Source organism: Staurois parvus, unplaced genomic scaffold (assembly GCF_062004578.1).
Source record: "Staurois parvus isolate SC_StPar_1 unplaced genomic scaffold, SC_StPar_1.0 ptg000022l, whole genome shotgun sequence".
Taxonomy (NCBI): Eukaryota; Metazoa; Chordata; class Amphibia; order Anura; family Ranidae; genus Staurois; species Staurois parvus.
In genome coordinates, this window is record NW_028317818.1 from 9,661,535 (window position 1) to 9,679,675 (window position 18,141).

The 18,141-nt window shown below is 39.3% G+C and overlaps 1 protein-coding gene across 4 annotated transcripts in view; it reads right to left on the reverse strand.

Annotated features, from left to right (window-relative positions):
* Positions 1-18,141, reverse strand: part of USP7 (ubiquitin specific peptidase 7) — a 264,238-nt gene that overhangs the window by 214,071 nt on the left and 32,026 nt on the right. For all 4 annotated transcript variants that reach the window (XM_089692216.1, XM_089692212.1, XM_089692209.1 and 1 more), the window contains exons 2-6: positions 11,060-11,164; positions 9,315-9,513; positions 5,204-5,342; positions 919-1,007; positions 724-832 (exon numbers count right to left, since the gene is read on the reverse strand). In XM_089692216.1, the coding sequence (XP_089548342.1) occupies positions 724-832; positions 919-1,007; positions 5,204-5,342; positions 9,315-9,513; positions 11,060-11,164 (641 nt within the window). The remainder of the gene's footprint in view (positions 1-723; positions 833-918; positions 1,008-5,203; positions 5,343-9,314; positions 9,514-11,059; positions 11,165-18,141) is intronic.

Consider the following 18,141-nt stretch of genomic DNA (forward strand, 5'->3'; position numbering starts at 1 on the left):
AACTCCCTTCAAGATGATGAACGGTGCCTGCGAGCATTGCCAAAATTTGCCCTGGGTGTTCTCCTGCTTGCCTCTGGCATTGCTCAAAAATATTTTAACTTTGTTCTAAAGTATATAGTCATCACCTCCCAACCCCTCCAAAGCACTGCCTAATAAAAAGCCAGATGCCACTATCAAGTACCAGTTTCAATTTCTAGCATTTATCTTTACTGTAGCTAAATAGCTCATTGCTAAGCTTTGGATAGCTCTGATCCCAACGTTTCAGGAAGGAGACAAAGGAACAACAAAACTATTGAATAAAATGCCCAACTTGACAAAATCTTGACTACTTGGGTATAACAACTCTTTCCACCTAACTTTCAGAGACGTCTCTTACAATTGTGATATGGCAGGTGAGATGTGAGAGATGTCTGTAGTGAGCTATGGCTATCAAACGGATGTCCCTCCACACACACACACCTCATTATTGCCTTTTTACAAGACTGGGTCAATCACAATGAAGGTCATTTCATGCCATAGAATATCCTACTATATTAACCTTTAGCACTTTAAAAATTACCTGTAACATAGATAAATATAACAGTCATGACACTTTGGGATACAAACAACCGGTTAGGATGAACATAGAGAAGGTTAGCAGTTACCACACATAAAACACAGTATATTTAAAACATTTGTCAAAGCAAAGGTAACAAAAAAAAATATATATATATATATCAATACCTTTCGGAGTTGGTTTGTGAAAAACAACGTCTGCAATAAACTGTTCATGTAGCATGTTGCTCCCTGATTCTTTAGTCCAACATACCCCGTGTGCTTCTTTGAATCCCAGCTGCAATAAAACAGGCAATTTTTTTTACCCTTTCTAGAGGTGGGGGGAAAAAAAGTGGGATTTCTTTTTTTCTTTTTTTAACTTACGCTACACCATGAGGAGCATCAGCCTGCACATAGACTTCAAAAGTCACTTTGTCATCTTCTATAAAGCCTTTATCTGGATCCGTAACTTCCTGGAAAACAAAAAAGCAAAAGAAGTGTGATATTTAAAGTAACTGTAACCACCCCCCTCCCTTTTGTCAAAGATATTCCAGGTACTTCTATAGCGCCGTCAATTTGCGCAGCACTTTATATATATATTGTACATTCACAACAGTCCCTAACCCTCAAGGGGCATACAATCTAAGGCCTCTAACTTAAAATACATACACATACTAGGGCCAATTTAGACAGGATCCAATTAACCTACCAGAATGTCTTTGGAGTGTTGGAGGAAACCGGAATACCTGGAGGAAACCCACGCAGCCACAGGTAGAACATGCAATCTCCAGGCAGCTGGTGTCGTGGTTGGGATTCGAACCAACTACCCTAGTACTGCCAGGTGGAAGTGCTAACCATTTAGCCACTGTGCTGCCCAGCTGCTCTGATCTATCATTTTTCATGTCATACCTGCTCTGGGCAATGGTTTTACACAAAGCAGCCCCGATCCTCCTCTGGGGTCCCCTGCTGGTGCAACTGGCCCCACCTTGTCAGCAAGTGACCCTACAGGATCGGCTTCCTATTGGGGCACTCTACCCAAAGCAGAACTGCCTGCATAGATAGGCACAGACAGCTCGGCCACACCAACCTGCTCCATTGTCACAGGATTTGATAGACAGCGGCAGGAACGAATACCTCTTGCTGCTTTCACTGTCCAGTGAGTAGTGAGAGCAGAGAGCGCCGCAGCTCTCAGGCACAGCACTGGATCGAGATCGGGCTCAGGTTAGTATAAGGGGAGGATCCTGTACACATAGCTCTACTGAGGTCTATGAAGTAAAAGCCACAATGAAGGATAGTTTAACAGGCTAGAACCTCCCTTCTCATTGCCACATTCAAGGCTTCCCTATTACAGTAAATCAGTTAAAATGTCATAGCTTTGAACCTCATACATAACACCCCATAATCAATAGTAATTTTTACTAAGTGTGAGGCTTAGATATAGGAAAGTTTCATTGGCTGTTATAGAGCTACATGCTCTATTATAACTGTATGAATTCAAACATTTCAACTATGAATGTTTACAAGTGGACATTAAAGTATAACTAAATACAAAACTTTTCGTTTTGGACAGTTTGGATTAGAACACCTGTCAGTTTTTATCGCTGTCAGTGACCGTTATAGAAATTCACCCTCCTTATTTGTCTTGTTTAACATTATCATTGAACGTGAAAGTAAAAGTAACAAAATCCCAAATTGTGTGTTGCCCACAGAAAAATAATTTAAGGGGAAATGTTCAAATGGGGACATTAGATCTGGGGACCTGGGAGGTGCCCAAGGCATTCCCTTAATTTGCAGGGATTTCCACTCACTTCCTGTTTGGCTATACGACAGGAAGCGAAGGGAAATCTCCGTAAATCGGACAGATAGCAAGGAAAAAAAAAAAAAAAACACAATCTGGCAGGGGTTATAAAAAAGAAAAAACAAAACAAAAACGTTTCACCTATAGTTCCTCCACTTTAACATTTTTGCATTTAAAGCAGAACCTCACACTCTCAATCAACACTGACTATTTGTAATCCTTATGCTGCTAGCATTAGTATATAGATAGGAAAGCATATCATATTTACTTGGTTCTACTTTTTTTTTTTACATTTCTTCAGTTACTTCCCGGTTTCCATTGCTAGGTAAATGATTTTACACATCCCTGGAGTCTTCAGGAGGGGAGGGAGGGTACTCAGCTCAGCCAATGCCTGAGCTAAGCGCATCTATAAATCAGTTTGCATGTGGTATTGTTCACTTCATTTAGGGCCTGTTAGAATGCAGCACTGGTGAGCAGTGTGATGACAGCAGTGCATTGCACTTTTTACTTTATTTATGCAAACTTCATTGAACTATGACATTAAACCAACAGCTCTCATGCAGAATTATCAAGTTGAACAGTTACTGGACCAGAGTGTCCAAGTCCAGCAAGAGTGTTGGAACATTTTTCAGATAGAAAAATACCCTAGCCTCAACTGCTTTCAGAATGAGACCCTGATAATCCAAGTGATAAGTCAGTTAACCCCTTCACGCTGGTGCCTCCCAGCCCTTTAAGGGTTTCAGAAGCTGGAAGGCGGGGCGGGGTTTAGGTTCGTGTCACGGTGGGCACATGATCGGGAAAGGTCCCGATAAAAAATGGAGATCGGGACCTTCCCGTGAGTACCGGACATGTGTGCTGGGAGCGTGCGGGGCACGCGCTCTCAGCACATATGTTCTTTTTTTAATAGAACGGAAATGTGCGGCCGCTCAGCATCTAGGCCCAGACACCAGGAGGCCACACATTTGCGTTTGGCCAGCGTGAAGAGGTTAAGCCAGCAATAGATGGATCAAAATTCGAATGTCGATCCATTGCTGGGCAGGCTGGTTGTACAGAAGTTGATCTATTAGTCGACTTCCAACCAACCAGTTTGGGGTTTTTTGCCCGATCTCTGCCAGTGGCTATAACCACCAGCAGTGATCCTTGTATTCTACCAGTGGGGAGGGCTTCTTGAACACCCCACATGCAGAACACAAAAGCGCTGCCGGAGTGATTCCCCCATCAACATTGATTGTGTTAATGGGGTAATCAAGCATTTTTCTTTCATTAAACCGGTTTCTAGTTGTGTTTGTTAAAGAACACTCATTTAGTCAATAATAAATCAGTAATTAGCTCTTAAATGTTTTCGGCAATTATCATAGTGCTAGGCATAGACCAAAGGCACGACTAGCTGAGCACAGACCAGAGGGTAATACATGGCACTGAAAAATGTTGTGCTAGGCCTCTTGGTTCATATTGCCAGTTGCTCTATACAAGTAACCAAATTTGAGTAAAGCACCCCAGACCATCATGCTTTTTGACAGCTGATATCACATACTGATGAACCATCCCTTTGCCTACTCGACAACATACAAAGACCCAAGATTAAAATTTTGATTTACTCAACTTTTGGTATCCTAAGCTTTTTTTTAAAAATCGGAGGTTATTCAATAAGCATGAACAGCAAGTGTCACTAAAGGTAAAACTTTTCATTTTGAAATTAATGGAGGAATAACCCAACAATTTTTGTTTTGCCATGTGTCCCATGGGGTAGATCCTTTCACTTCCTGTCTCAGTCAAAACAGGAAGCGAGAGGAAATCCCAGGGTGTCACCAGAAGTAGTGCCCCAATTGGAAGATTTTTCCCTTTATTCCTGTTCGGATTTTCAATAATGGGACAGGACAAAAGAGGGTAAATCTCCCTAATGGGGCACAGAGAAATAAAAACTTGGCAAGAGTTGTAATCTCTTTCCACACCATCCACAACTAAATATGTTTTGACTTTGGAGACACTTTAAATTTTAATAACTGAAAAAATGGCGATATTCTAAAAAATGAATCCTTTATTAACAATGGAAAAAAAAGTAAATGCTACATTATGCTACAATGGGGTATTATACTACTGAGCACAACCCTTTCAGCATTTGCAAAAAACAAATTACATTTTAGCTATTTTTCAGTGAGTACAGGTATGAATGAACCCAGATCAGGCATTTTTTTTTTTTTTAAATGACACTTAGTGTTCTGGACTGAGACAAGTACACAATATAGAGGGATATGCTTTGTTCATATTTCATGTCTGAAGTTTACAACCACTTTAACTATAAGCTCACAAGTCTGGATCTGCAAACTCTTGGCTCCCTACTGGCCCTATAACTGGGTGAGTGGATGCACGTTCAACAGGAAGGCTTAAGGCCAGGCAACATTTTTTTCAATAAAAGTGAAGATTTGCATGTAATTTCAGATGTCAAATAAATATGGCTATACTTTTATAATATGTGGTTTTCCTTAAGTTAGAGGTGAGTATCCTGACACCGTGCTACTGAGCAGCTCCAAAAGTCACTTACTTTGAACTTTTTAGCAACTTCTGGGGAACCCACTAACTTTCAATAGACTTAAAAAGCTGTCCTGCACAATACTGCTCTGTACTGAAGAAAGCCAAGCAGCTCTCCAAGTATCATCTGCTTCAAACCTGTTTTTTTGTCGGAAGACTGCCAGGAGGTTGAGAAATGTAAACAAAATGAACTTTTATTTTCACTTTATTTATTTTTTTTTTATTTTTTTTTTAAGGGAGATAATTTTTAAAAGTTAAATAGCCACATACAGCACACACTTTGCACTAGCTTTACATATGTTTAAAAAAATTACATGAAAAAAATATAAAGATTATGCTTACACTCCACGCCATGAAATTGGAAAAGCCCCAGTCATTTTCCTTATGAAAGAATAAGTGACTAATGCGTCTACTAAAAGACTTTTCATCGTCCTTGTAATTGATTATCTTTAGCACTGCCTGGGCATGACAAGACCATGACCTGCAAAATTGGATATAAAGCATTTAAATTAAAATAAATAAGAACAAAACAGATTTAAGCACAGTGAACTGCCCCAATCATTTAGATACGCAAACAACTTACTGCCCCACTGAAAAGCCCACGCAACTAAAGAACTAGTTCTATGCATTGAAACATGTAGTTGCATGTGATCACTATAACTGACTTTCATGCTGATCACACAAATGAGAACCTGCCGATTAGTTCTCAATTATTAGTCTGAGACGTGCAGACTGAACCAACTGTGTGCAGAGGTACAGGCTGCTAGCACAAAAGCTATATGTATATTAAAACATAAGCATCCACTTTATGGATGGGGCAAAAAGAGTAAGGAAAAAAAAAACAAAAAACAAAAAAAAAAAACACACCTTTCAGTAAGCTTTGTTTAAACATTACCCTACGCTTTAAGGCTTGCACATTCTTTCAAGAAAACCTGTAAAGTAACAATGTAACAAAATAAAGTGTTTGCTGACAGGCCATAATGCTAGAATGTACATCTATCATTAACGTAAGCCTCCCAAAGAAGCTATGCAAAATATAAAAAAAAAAAACTTTCTAAATCTCACTATTTGCATTTACATAAAAACAACACCAAAGATGCATCCACAGACTTGGTGGCAAGTTAGGTAGGAACTGAACACTGCATTGTGGGATGTGGATGGAGTATTGGCAGTGGGGGGACTCCCATCAGGACTTGTGCAAATGCTTACTGTAAATAAAAAAGGTATGAACCAGGCATTACCAAATGGAGGACCACAGCACAGACCTAGGACAAGTGACAGTTTTGTCAGGACTGTGGCCATGCCACTTAGCAGCTCGGCTGTGATTGCTAGGGGCACTGTGATAAAGGGGGTGGCTGAGCCCACGCTTGTGACATCACGTATTACGGAATGTGGAAGCAAACCACGTATTCCCCTGGGGAGTGATTTGCACAGCACTGTCTAAGCTTTTATATATACAAGTAGCATTGTTTTTTAATAAATATTGGATAACATTGATTTTACACCATGTGGTGCGTTCTCATCTTTCCATGCACACTGTGGCTGCCGATATACATGGTGGAGTGAAGTGGTGACATCCTATTTGCAGGATTTAAGCCAATCACTTTCAAGCGCTCTATGACTTCTCACTTTGAGGGTCATACCAATCCAGTAAGCCTCTGACCTGTACCCTTTTGAAGCTCAATGTTAAAAATCACTGTGCAGTGCCCTACTTGTACATATTAAAGCTGTATTAAACCCCAAACCAAAGATGTAATTATATTGCAGCTTAAATTATTTTAAGTGGTGGCTAAATTCGTTTTATTAGGCTTCTTTCCTCTGTTTTGGTGATCTGGCCAAAAAGGCACCTCCTGTATTAGAGTAACCCCACTCTGGATGAAGGGGCAGATGAAGGACATATAGGCATCTTTGGATAGAAGCATTGTCAGTTTGGGGGGGAGGGGAGTGTTAGATGTACTAACAAATTTAAGCCAAACTCCAGCTCTCACTTTATAACCAGTTACAGCAAACAGTTTTTTATCTTTGAAGATAAAAGGTTTACCATGAAAAAAAATAGATGATCATTGTAAGCACCCCTACCAGTGTTAAACAGTCTGTCTCATCCATGTAAACTGATAATCTGGAAAAGAGCTTGTTCTTTTGAAAAAACACTTACTTGGTGGATCACCAGATGAAAATAGAAAAGCAAGCATAGAAAAAGAAAACTAATGCAGCCATCACATCTAAGAAGTGATGAGCTGCAATATACTAAAATGTTTTATTTAGGGTTTAAATGTTGCTTTAAATGCTTGTTTTGTCGGGGGGGTTAGCAATAAAATGAATACCTTACCTTATTCTTCACCACCTTAGACCTCCTCCTCCCTGTTTCACTTTGTCACCTGAAGTCATTGCTCAACCAGCTGCAGCTCTCCAAAGACATCATGTACAATTAAGGACCAGCAGTCCTGCATTGTAGTGAATGCCGAGAGCCTTCCACATCCCAGGAGCATCAGAAAAAAAAAAGCTGCCAGCAGGGGGGAGTAATAAGGCAAGTATCATGCTTATTCCTATTCCCCTAGACCAGTGGTGGGCAACCTTTTTTTTCAACTGAGCCAAATCTCGCCAAAACCATGATTGAAATTTATTTTGAGAGCCACATTTTTAAAACTGAAAATACATCTCCCATATAGTAATTCATCCCCCATAGTAATTCATCCCCCATAGTAATTCATCCCCCATATAGTAATTCATCCCCCATAGTGTAATTCATCCCCCATAGTGTAATTCATCCCCCATAGTGTAATTCATCCCCCATATAGTAATTCATCCCCCATCGTAATTCATCCCCCATCGTAATTCATCCCCCATATAGTAATTCATCCCCCATAGTAATTCATCCCCCATATAGTAATTCATCCCCCATAGCAATTCATCCCCCGTATAGTATTTCATCCCCCGTATAGTATTTCATCCCCCGTATAGTATTTCATCCCTCATATAGTATTTCATCCCTCATATAGTATTTCATCCCTCATATAGTATTTCATCCCTCATATAGTATTTCATCCCTCATATAGTATTTCATCCCCCCATATAGTATTTCATCCCCCCATATAGTAATTCATCCCTCATATAGTATTTCATCCCTCATATAGTAATTCATCCCTCATATAGTATTTCATCCCTCATATAGTATTTCATCCCTCATATAGTATTTCATCCCTCATATAGTAATTCATCCCTCATATAGTAATTCATCCCTCATATAGTAATTCATCCCTCATATAGTAATTCATCCCTCATATAGTATTTCATCCCTCATATAGTATTTCATCCCTCATATAGTATTTTATCCCCCCATATAGTATTTCATCCCTCATATAGTATTTCATCCCCCCATATAGTATTTCATCCCTCATATAGTATTTCATCCCCCCATATAGTATTTCATCCCTCATATAGTATTTCATCCCCCCATATAGTAATTCATCCCCCCATATAGTAATTCATCCCTCATATAGTATTTCATCCCTCATATAGTAATTCATCCCTCATATAGTATTTCATCCCTCATATAGTATTTCATCCCTCATATAGTATTTCATCCCCCATATAGTAATTTATCCCCCATATAGTATTTCATCCCCCATATAGTATTTCATCCCCCATATAGTAATTCATCCCTCATATAGTAATTCATCCCTCATATAGTATTTCATCCCTCATATAGTATTTCATCCCTCATATAGTAATTCATCCCTCATATAGTAATTCATCCCTCATATAGTATTTCATCCCCCACAGTACTATTCCCCCCCCCCTTCTAGTAAGCCAAGTCCCCCGTGTCAATTCACTTACCTTTTGCGTTCCTCTCGCTGTCTTCCCGCGCCGTTCGGGTCTTCAGGGCGGACTGTGAGAGGAGCCTAGCTCCCCTCCCCTCACGTTCGGCACGCTGCCCCGCCTACACACATCCTGACAGCCACATCCGCGGGCCGGATTAAAAGGTCCGCGCGGACTTTTGGGGCTGCCAACCGAGAGGAGGCAGGGGAGCGGCCGACCGAGAGGAGGGAGGGGAGCAGGCGCCCGGCACACAGAAGAGCCGCATTAGAGTGGGTAAAGAGCCGCATGTGGCTCGCGAGCCGCGGCTTGCCGAACACTGCCCTAGACAAAACAAACATTTACCCTTGCATTCCAGGGGGAGCCCCCAATACAAAGCAGGTTTTTAGAGATACCCCAAGTTCCAACATGATCGTATTTAGGATCTGGATGACCAGTCAGATAAAAAAAAAAAACTGACATGTTCAAAGTCATAAAACATCCACACAGTAGAAAGTAAGAAGTAACATTTCTTTTTCTCCAGCATCCCATAAAAACACAGTAATAATTAACTCCCCCTACAATATAAGCCCTAAAAGATGATACAAGCAGACATAATAGTGGATTAAGTGAAAGTTGTCAATTAAAATTTACATACGTCGAGTCAGATTCTGCATTGCACTGAAGAAAAAATCCCACACTTTTTTGATGTGGTCTGTCAGGGTAGAATCGTGGCATCACCATTATTTTCCATGGGAGATTTCGCACAAAGCAAGGAGGACTCAGCACAGATTCACTAAGGCGACTAAAACGTTCCACGGTGAATTGAAATGTTGCTTCTGATCGCCAACTGGTATCTAAGAACAGTAAAAAACTTAATAATAAATCCATTAGAAAAACTCAAACCCACAGCTTGAGCTAAAAACCTTAAAAAGGATATCGAAATACACACTCCCAGTGCAGGAAGCCAACAGAAAGATCTTTCAAGTAAGTCAACATACCATTCTAAAACAACCTGCTACATGTTCTGTTGGCACACATATGGCCATCTTGGCTGAGGAACAGGTCTCTGTTTCCTCAGGTCAGAGCTACTTCCCTAATGACTGGCGGCAAGGGATCCTCTCCCTGCACCGCTGTCACAATTTAAAGAAAATCTGGCAGTGTGGGGTCCTGTCCACATCATTCAGTCACAGAGTCCTGTGAATGATAGAACTACAACTGCCATCCATTATTGTGGCTGACAACTTCTAGTTCTCAATGAACTACTAGGGTGCGATGAGCATTCTAGGTAGTTCATTGATAAATCCTGTCATTCAGTAACTGCATGCCCATAGTTACTACACAGTCTGTAGGAGTTTGAAATTGCACCCACTATCTGATAGCAGGGTGCAATGCTTTACAGGCTCCAAATAAAAAAATAAATACATGCACCTTTTTTTTACCTGCAAAAAGATATGCTTTAATTTTTTTTTTTTCTTTCAAAAGGTGAACTTATCCTGCAATTTGGGCCAGCCTGCAAATTGGCATGCCAAAACAAATTGGCCACTGCTTAGGCTGTAATTATCGTAGTAGCTTGTACTACATACCTTGAAGTGTAACTACACTTTCATGGGGGGAAAAAAATGACAAATAAAAAAATATAGCATATACAATTGCTGCACAAGTCACGTTGTCATTGAACGTAATTAAAAATTACCTTTTGCTCTCAATATGCAGCACTGTGATTTTCTGTAAAATGCAATGCAATGTGGCAATCTGGAGGTCTTCTGTACATAGTTTGTGTATAAAACACCTTCCAGATATGCAATTTCCTGCTTGTGTGATTGGTTTACAAGTTTTCCCTTCCACCACTTTCCAGAGGTCTTCACTAGCATGCAGGTCATATTTTGGGCATTCTCTGACGCAAAAATGTAATTTTTGTCATACTCCCAAAAGGGAAATCACATCTAAAAAAGGGATGCAGACTGCCACTTCCCTCAGCAGAACACTGCATGTGATAATTATAAAATCACTCCAATTATACTCAAATTTCCACATGGACACAAACAGCAATTTCTACAGAATAGGCAAGAATTTGCAGCAAAGTTTGTTAAAATCCCAGCAAAGTTACTCTTTAAGCTGCACTGTGCTCCAGCAGCAGTACCAGAGACTTCCCCCTCTTCCTAAAAACATTATTTAAAGCGCAAAAAACCTGGTATTTTCTTAATGCAAAAATGATTTTCTTTATAGGGAATGTCTAGAAATGTTTAGTTTCACTGTAAGAATTCAGGTGCTGAGCTTTGCAGAGCATTTTATGTGTGTCATAGAAACTGACACATTCATGAAGACCTATAGAATGCTTATTTTCAATGTTGAGTCTGACTATGTAATTGGCGATTGCTGCACACCTTTTTCAAAACTTACCATCTTCCATGTCCTCTTCTGTATTATTGTGGCCATCTGCCATAGCAACATTTCCATTTATTACTGGATTAGGAGTAATTCTTGGTGGGTCATCAGCATCTCCAGCTAAGAAAGAAGCAAAGAGTTACCCTATAAAATATTTATACTGACACCGCATACCACAAAATAACGCAAGTAATTTGTCAAAGCTATTATACACAATCAAAAAACACAATTATTTCATATAAAAATTATTACTGAAAAGAACAGGTCAAAACAGTTTAATATTTAGACTCCTGAATATAACTTAATGTTAAGAAATTCTACAATCACGGCATACATTGTCGTTTTATAACCTCAGCGTAGTAACACTACAAAATTATTTATACCAATGCAATATAAGCTTCCTTGAAAAATCTCCTTTCAGTTTGTGAATTCTGTCTGTCTGCTGGCCATTTATTTCTACAACTTGCAGGATTTCCTGCACGATTTGCAACTTATCTGATGTTTACTTGCAATTTCTAAAAAACAGCTATCCCATGGTAACTTGTCTAAAATAAGTGATTCCTGTATGGACTCCGCCTCCTGAGACGACTCCTCTCAGCACCTCTGTAGTTCAGGAGGCAGGCTCCATGAATTCTGGGACTCTGCAGTACCTACTCACAGGGCATAGTGATTATGTGTCACAGATCTCTAGAAAGTAAATGAGGGATTCTTCACAAAGTGCATTTACAAACTTTAAGATCATTCAGTAATATTAGTAGGCTAAAATAATTGAAATACGAAGTGGAAATGAATATAGGATTTTATATTTTGACCATAGGTACACTTTTATTGTGGAGTGTGAGTGGCAAAAATTGCACCATGCAGGAATTGCACAGGTTTAGGCCCTAAAGTGTTACACACAATGACATTTGACAAAAACATCCCTATGCATTACAACATTCTCAGTATTTTAACATGAAGCCTTGCGTTTTGTAAAATAATACTTACTCCATTGCCCTCCCCTCTCTACCCTGCAGATGGCAGAACCTACTGAGCGTTGGCTGCACAACCCTGGCAGCTCACATATGAGCACTTTGTTTTGATCCCTACCCAAGCATGCGCACTTCGCTCTGACTCGCAGAATAATGAGCTGTCAGAAAGTGCACTGGACACCCATATGTTAAGTCAGCTCAGGCATGCTTCCTTCCCAAGCATGCACAATCCACCCATTTAGTTTCATGGAACACCGAGCTGTAAGAGAGAGTGGACTATACATGCATGGGGAGGAAATGTCCTGCTATCTGCAGGATGGAGAGGGGAGGACAATGGACTTAAGTATCTTGCAAAGAAAGCACTCCTATACAAAAAAAGAAAGGCTTTTTTTTTTACTGTAGTGAAGATGTTTTGAACAAATATCACCAAAAGTGAACAAATATTTTAATCATGCACTGGATCATATGCCTGCAAAACAGGGTGGATAAAAATCAATGATTTAAAAAAAAAAAAAAAAACGGATTTTTTTGATTTAAATTGGATTTTTTTAAATAAAATGCTTTATGAGGAAAATATATTACCATCCAAAGGTTATTCCATCATGAAATAAAGATTAGTTTTTTAATTATGTAGAATAAGGCTGTAAATGTTTAATTTTTTTGGTAAATAAATTCCATTAATCCATTCACAATGTCATGCTCTTCCAGAGGTTTTTGTAAGATTATTGGGCAGTTTCTCTGCCTACAAGATATTATCAGATGCTTGGTTTACTTTTTTGCAGTTCTCAAAACTGAATTTGACTCAGCGGAGATCACATGCCTCTTCTTCACAGCAAAAATGTTATAACATGAACAGAGTTAAGAAAAAGACCTTAATCCTAACTTCTACAAACCTATGAATACAGAACCAACCCCTTCAGTGCTAAGTTTCAAGAAGTTCAGTGAATAGAATAGAAACAATATTTTTCTGATTGTTTGGAGTGGAATAGATCTGCACAAGAAGAAAGTGAAACTAAGTGTGAGGAGGAAGGGGCTGACAGTCTACGTTTCTTAAAATATATATATTTTGTTTAGCCAAATTAGTTAACAAACATGGATTTTTGTTTAAGCAAATACCATATGCTGGAATGTTATTGTTTCAGTTGAAGAAATCTATTTAAATTGTTATTATTAAGGTAATGATTATTTTTCTCCTTCCTAAGTACAACAGAAAAGTTGTCCAAATATGAATTATTAACCTATTAAATTGGGGATAAAAAAAAACTAATATGAAAAGTTATTCTAAAAATCTTCATCTACTTGCATATTAAAAGTTATACCAGCAAGAATTAGTCTTTATGTAGAAAACTATGATTTAAATCAAGCCTTACTGACTAGTGATTTAAATCAGTTTGATTTAAATCAAATCCACCCTGCTGCAAAACACCCAAATGTGTGCAATTATGCTTGAGAGAATACTGCTTTAGCTCTTTTGCTGCCAGAGCCATTTTTTCCATTTTATGCACACATACTAAAATTAATTTTTTCTTAAATCAAGAGGTTTCTTTATCGATTAATTACATCTTACAAAATTCAAAGTTTTTAGCATTTAAATGTAACATTAACTGAATCACCTTATTAGGCATGGGGACCACTGAGTGCCAATATCTTTTTCCAGCATTGCCACATCATATGAATGAGATCTCAATGATCCCTTTCACACCTACGCCAAGCAGGGTCATTTTTCTCAAATTAAATCACTTACAAAAAGTGTTATGACTCTAACCCCAACAGAATGTAAAGGTGAGTCGGTCAGTGGAACACATTTAGAGAGCAGTGAAAAAACGGACTCCAAAGCCACCTCTCACTGCTCCCTTCAATCAGCCCAACATATTTACCCCATTAGGCCACAGCCTTGCAAGAGTTGATCTTTATGTAATTGAACAACATGGTATATTCCAATTTAATATAAACCCCTTGGTACCGTCTGGGTCACGCACAAGATTAAAGACAGCGGTTAAATGCCAGCCAGTGTTTTTATAGACCCAGACAGAAAAGCTAAGCATAATAGAAATGTGCAATTTGAGGCAAATTAGACTGTTGTTGGAAATAGAAAAAAGGATTTAAGGAGTCCACTTGCAAATATTTGTGACAAACATGTAAAGATATGGGCTCTCCACTTCACCAGCTTATTGTAATTTATACAACTCCGAGAAGGCAGGGTTTGCCCAGATGGACGACTGACAGGTAAATCCTAAAACTTTATGCAGCTCCTCAGAGGAAATCCTACGGTCACAGCATATACTTTCATTTTATGGCAGCATTGGGATAGGAATAGAAACAAAAGTTATTTTTGAAAATCAAATCTAAGCTTGAAAAAAAACAAAAACATTTATGTTGTAAATTCTGCTTGTTTGCTGGTCATCTCTTTGCACAACTTCCTGGAAACCCGACAGGATTTGCAGCTTCTCTGCTGTTTACTTTCAATTTCTAAAAATACACATCCCATGGTACCTGCCTGCAAGTAGTGATTCCTGAACTGACTGCACCTCCTGAAGGCAGGCTCAGAATTGTGTGACATAGCAGTGTCCATCAATAGGTCATTAGGGAACAGTCAATGTGCATGACAGAGTTCAAGAAGCAAATGTGTGGTATTTACCAAGTTTACAAACTTCAAGATCATTGAAATGAATAGGAGTAGACTAGAAATAATTGAAATGCAATATAGAAATTAAATATAGGATTTACATGTTGACCATAGCTATGCTTTAACTTTACCCCAAATTGAATGCAAAAAAGTAGGTGGGAAATAATTAATTGGATTTGTGAAATTTTGTGCCTCCTATCCAGAGCCTAGAGGAAGCACCACTTAACTGCCTCAATCCCCCCCCCCTCCACATTTTTTTGTTGGGGGGGGGGGGGTGAGCAGGTACAGCACACACCAAACTGAGCTAGAAGTACACATGCACAGTAGGAAATGGCCAAGGCTTCACTGCTGGCTTCCCTTAATCAAAATGGCGGCGCCAGCATCCAACAGCCAATTGAAGAATCAGCTCTGGGTGAGGACACTGCTGGATACATGGACAGGTAAGTGCTCTACTATTAAAAGTCAGCAGCCACAGTATTTCTAGCTACTGACTTTAAATTTTTTTTTTTTGGGGGGGGGGGCAGAACTTTGCTTTAAGAACAGAAATTGTACAATCTCCTCCAGTTGTGCCTTCCCAGGGAGGCTGTTTTAGGCATTGAACTAAATGCTGCAACTGTGCAGCCAGATAGAGCCAAGGATTTGGGATAGCTACTAAACCCCAGGATTACCGACCATCAGTAAATTCATGGCCAGTTTGTATAAATTGTCATTTGTACATCTGTCCATGAATGTCCGTTACAAAAAAACGCAGACTTCAAGTCTGTTAGACAGATGCAAAAAGCACAGATTTTGCAAACTGTCTGTACTATTCCACGCTCCCCTTTAGGGCACTAAACTGTTTTAGCTTTATCCTGGAATTTCCAAAACAATTCCCTAAATAGTGTATTCAGACTGTTTTCAGAATATATTTTGGAGTTTTAGGTTCATGTCAGAGGACCCATACAACAAAACGATAGTAGTTGAATTTTTTTCAGTCAAATAATAGCAGTGCAATGGTTTATCAGATTTATATGATCCATAAAATATAAATGGACTTAAAGTGGTTCTAAAGGCTCAACATTTCTTGCACTCTCTGCAATAACCCTTTTGCTGCCAGGTCTGTATGCCGTACGGGCCTGACAGAAGGGAGTTACATACACAATCTGGTGGCTACAGCCAGTATAAAACTGACAGGCAGACTCCTGCTCATCAGGTGGAAGCAGTCAGGCAATTTTTTATTGTAAAAAAAAAAAAAAAAGAAGATGGACACCCAAGCACTTACTACACTCCCCCCCCAAATATATGCATGTACGAATGTAAACGCACACGTTGGGGCACCAACACGTGAGAATTGTCAATTGCAATACTAGTTACATATCGCCACGCACACCAGAGTGAGCAAGAATTCTAGCACCAGACCTCCTCTGTAAAGCTAAACTGATGACCTATTTGAGCTTCTGAAGCGTCATCTATAGAAAATATAGGGTACTGGAGTTTTGACACAATTTCATAGCAGACAAATTTAAGGTTTGGCATGTTGGGTACCTATTTACTCGGCACAACCTCGTCTTTTATAGGTTTACAAAAATGTAGGTAATTTGTGTTTGTTTGCTGTAAAATTCATTTTATGAGATTTTTACTGAAATTTTGTGTTTCCTAGACCTTTGCAATAATATCATCATGTGACAAATTGGAACTACCACTATTTTATTCTCTAAAGTGTCTGCTTTCAGAAAATATATGTTTGGAAGTGTAATCTTCAGGCCTAAAATTATTTTTTTTTAAACGTGTAAAAAAAATATATATATGCAAAAACGGCTCTGGCAGCGAAAGGGTTAAAGCAGTTCAGTCATTGGTTCAAATATTTAAAAAGTCAGCAGCTACAAAAACTCTAGCTGCTGACTTTTAATAATAGGACACTCATCTGTCCCAGGATCCAGAGCTGTCCTCACCTGGTCAATTTCTTTACTGGGCTCCTGTCCCTGGCACCAGCATACTAACTGTGGCCAGCCAGCTATGAATGCTTGAAGCTTCACAGTCAGGTGCTCACTGCGCAATCTGATTGGTCCTGCAGCTTTCTGGGACCTGTGAAGTGTTCCACAAGGTGGCAGGAAAACAATTGGTGCCAAACTTCCGCTCGGATCGACCAGAGACGGACCTCTCAAAACCAGGTACTTGCATGCCCCCCAAAAAATGTGTCATATGTTGAGGAAGCTCATTCAGCGCTGTGCCCGTGCTCTATCCCCTCTCTGCTCTACAGCAGGAGCTTCTGCTTCTGTCAAAATCCCAAAAGCCTATGATAACCAGGCTCAGCTGCACTGTGTGCATCAACAAACGAACACAGCCCAGCCTGAGATCAAACCTACAGGTGTGCCCACATAGCAAGCAGCTTGTTTTGGGGGCACACACAGAAGAGGAAAAGCCTCAAGAGCCAGTGGGGGACCCCAGAAGAGGAGGTTCAGGACTGCTCTATGCAATATCATTGCACGAAGCAGGAAATTATATGTCCTGCCGATTTTACTCTTGTGGTCATGTCCAGGGAAGTTAGCTACATTCCCATGGACCTTAACCTTATCACTTGCAACTGTATTTTTCTACAGCCTTTACCTTTGACATGCTGGTCTATACTTTTCTTTTTGAGCCAACCAAACAGCTATTTTGCTGCTATCCATGTTCTGAGTGGTGCACATGATGCTGACAAACAGTTATCACTTTTTTTCTACTTAATAGGCTTGTTATAAAATAGTGATACTTCAGATTTTTATGTAATTGCATCATATCAGTGTTAATCATTTATATTTTCTAGGGGTACCAACAAATCTGTCCAGGCTATTTTAAAATCTTTGAAGAATAAGCCATTTATCTTTTTACACTTCCTTTGTATTGGCACATACAAAAGACACGAAGGAATACATAAGAATAGTTTTAACATTTCATCAGTATTTGTAAACCCAATACAAAGCCACACTACGCAGCCAATATCTTAAAGTAATACTCCAAAAAAACGTAAACACCTAATTTTTTCCAAAAGCATAATTTGGTTAAACAGTTTGGTGGTCATGTGACTGGACACTAACTGCCTCTCGCCTGGCCTATAGACTAAAGATAGCAGAGCGGGATCACTGTTATTCCAAGACGATGTCATATGACGTCCTCCCAGTCGTAAGAACTAACCACAGATCTTCTGTGGATGTAGGCTGCCTCAAATCCTTCTGTCTCTTCATTTAATCCCAAACAGACTTGAAAAACTATCTTCAGTGTGGAGATGGGAAGGCCTGGAAAAAAAGCTCAAAAAAACACAGATTTTTTTTTTTTCCAAAGCTGGTTTTTGTTTTTTCCCAGAAAATGAAAGGAAGAGCAGTGTGGAATATGCTCTGTTACAACGATAAATAATATATCTATAGCATGGTATTCAGACTATATAAAGTGAAGACCCTAATGATTCTTCGGACTTTATGTAAAGTCTTAAATTATTGCACGTTATCACAGATGAATACAAGCAAACCTGGAATACAATTCAA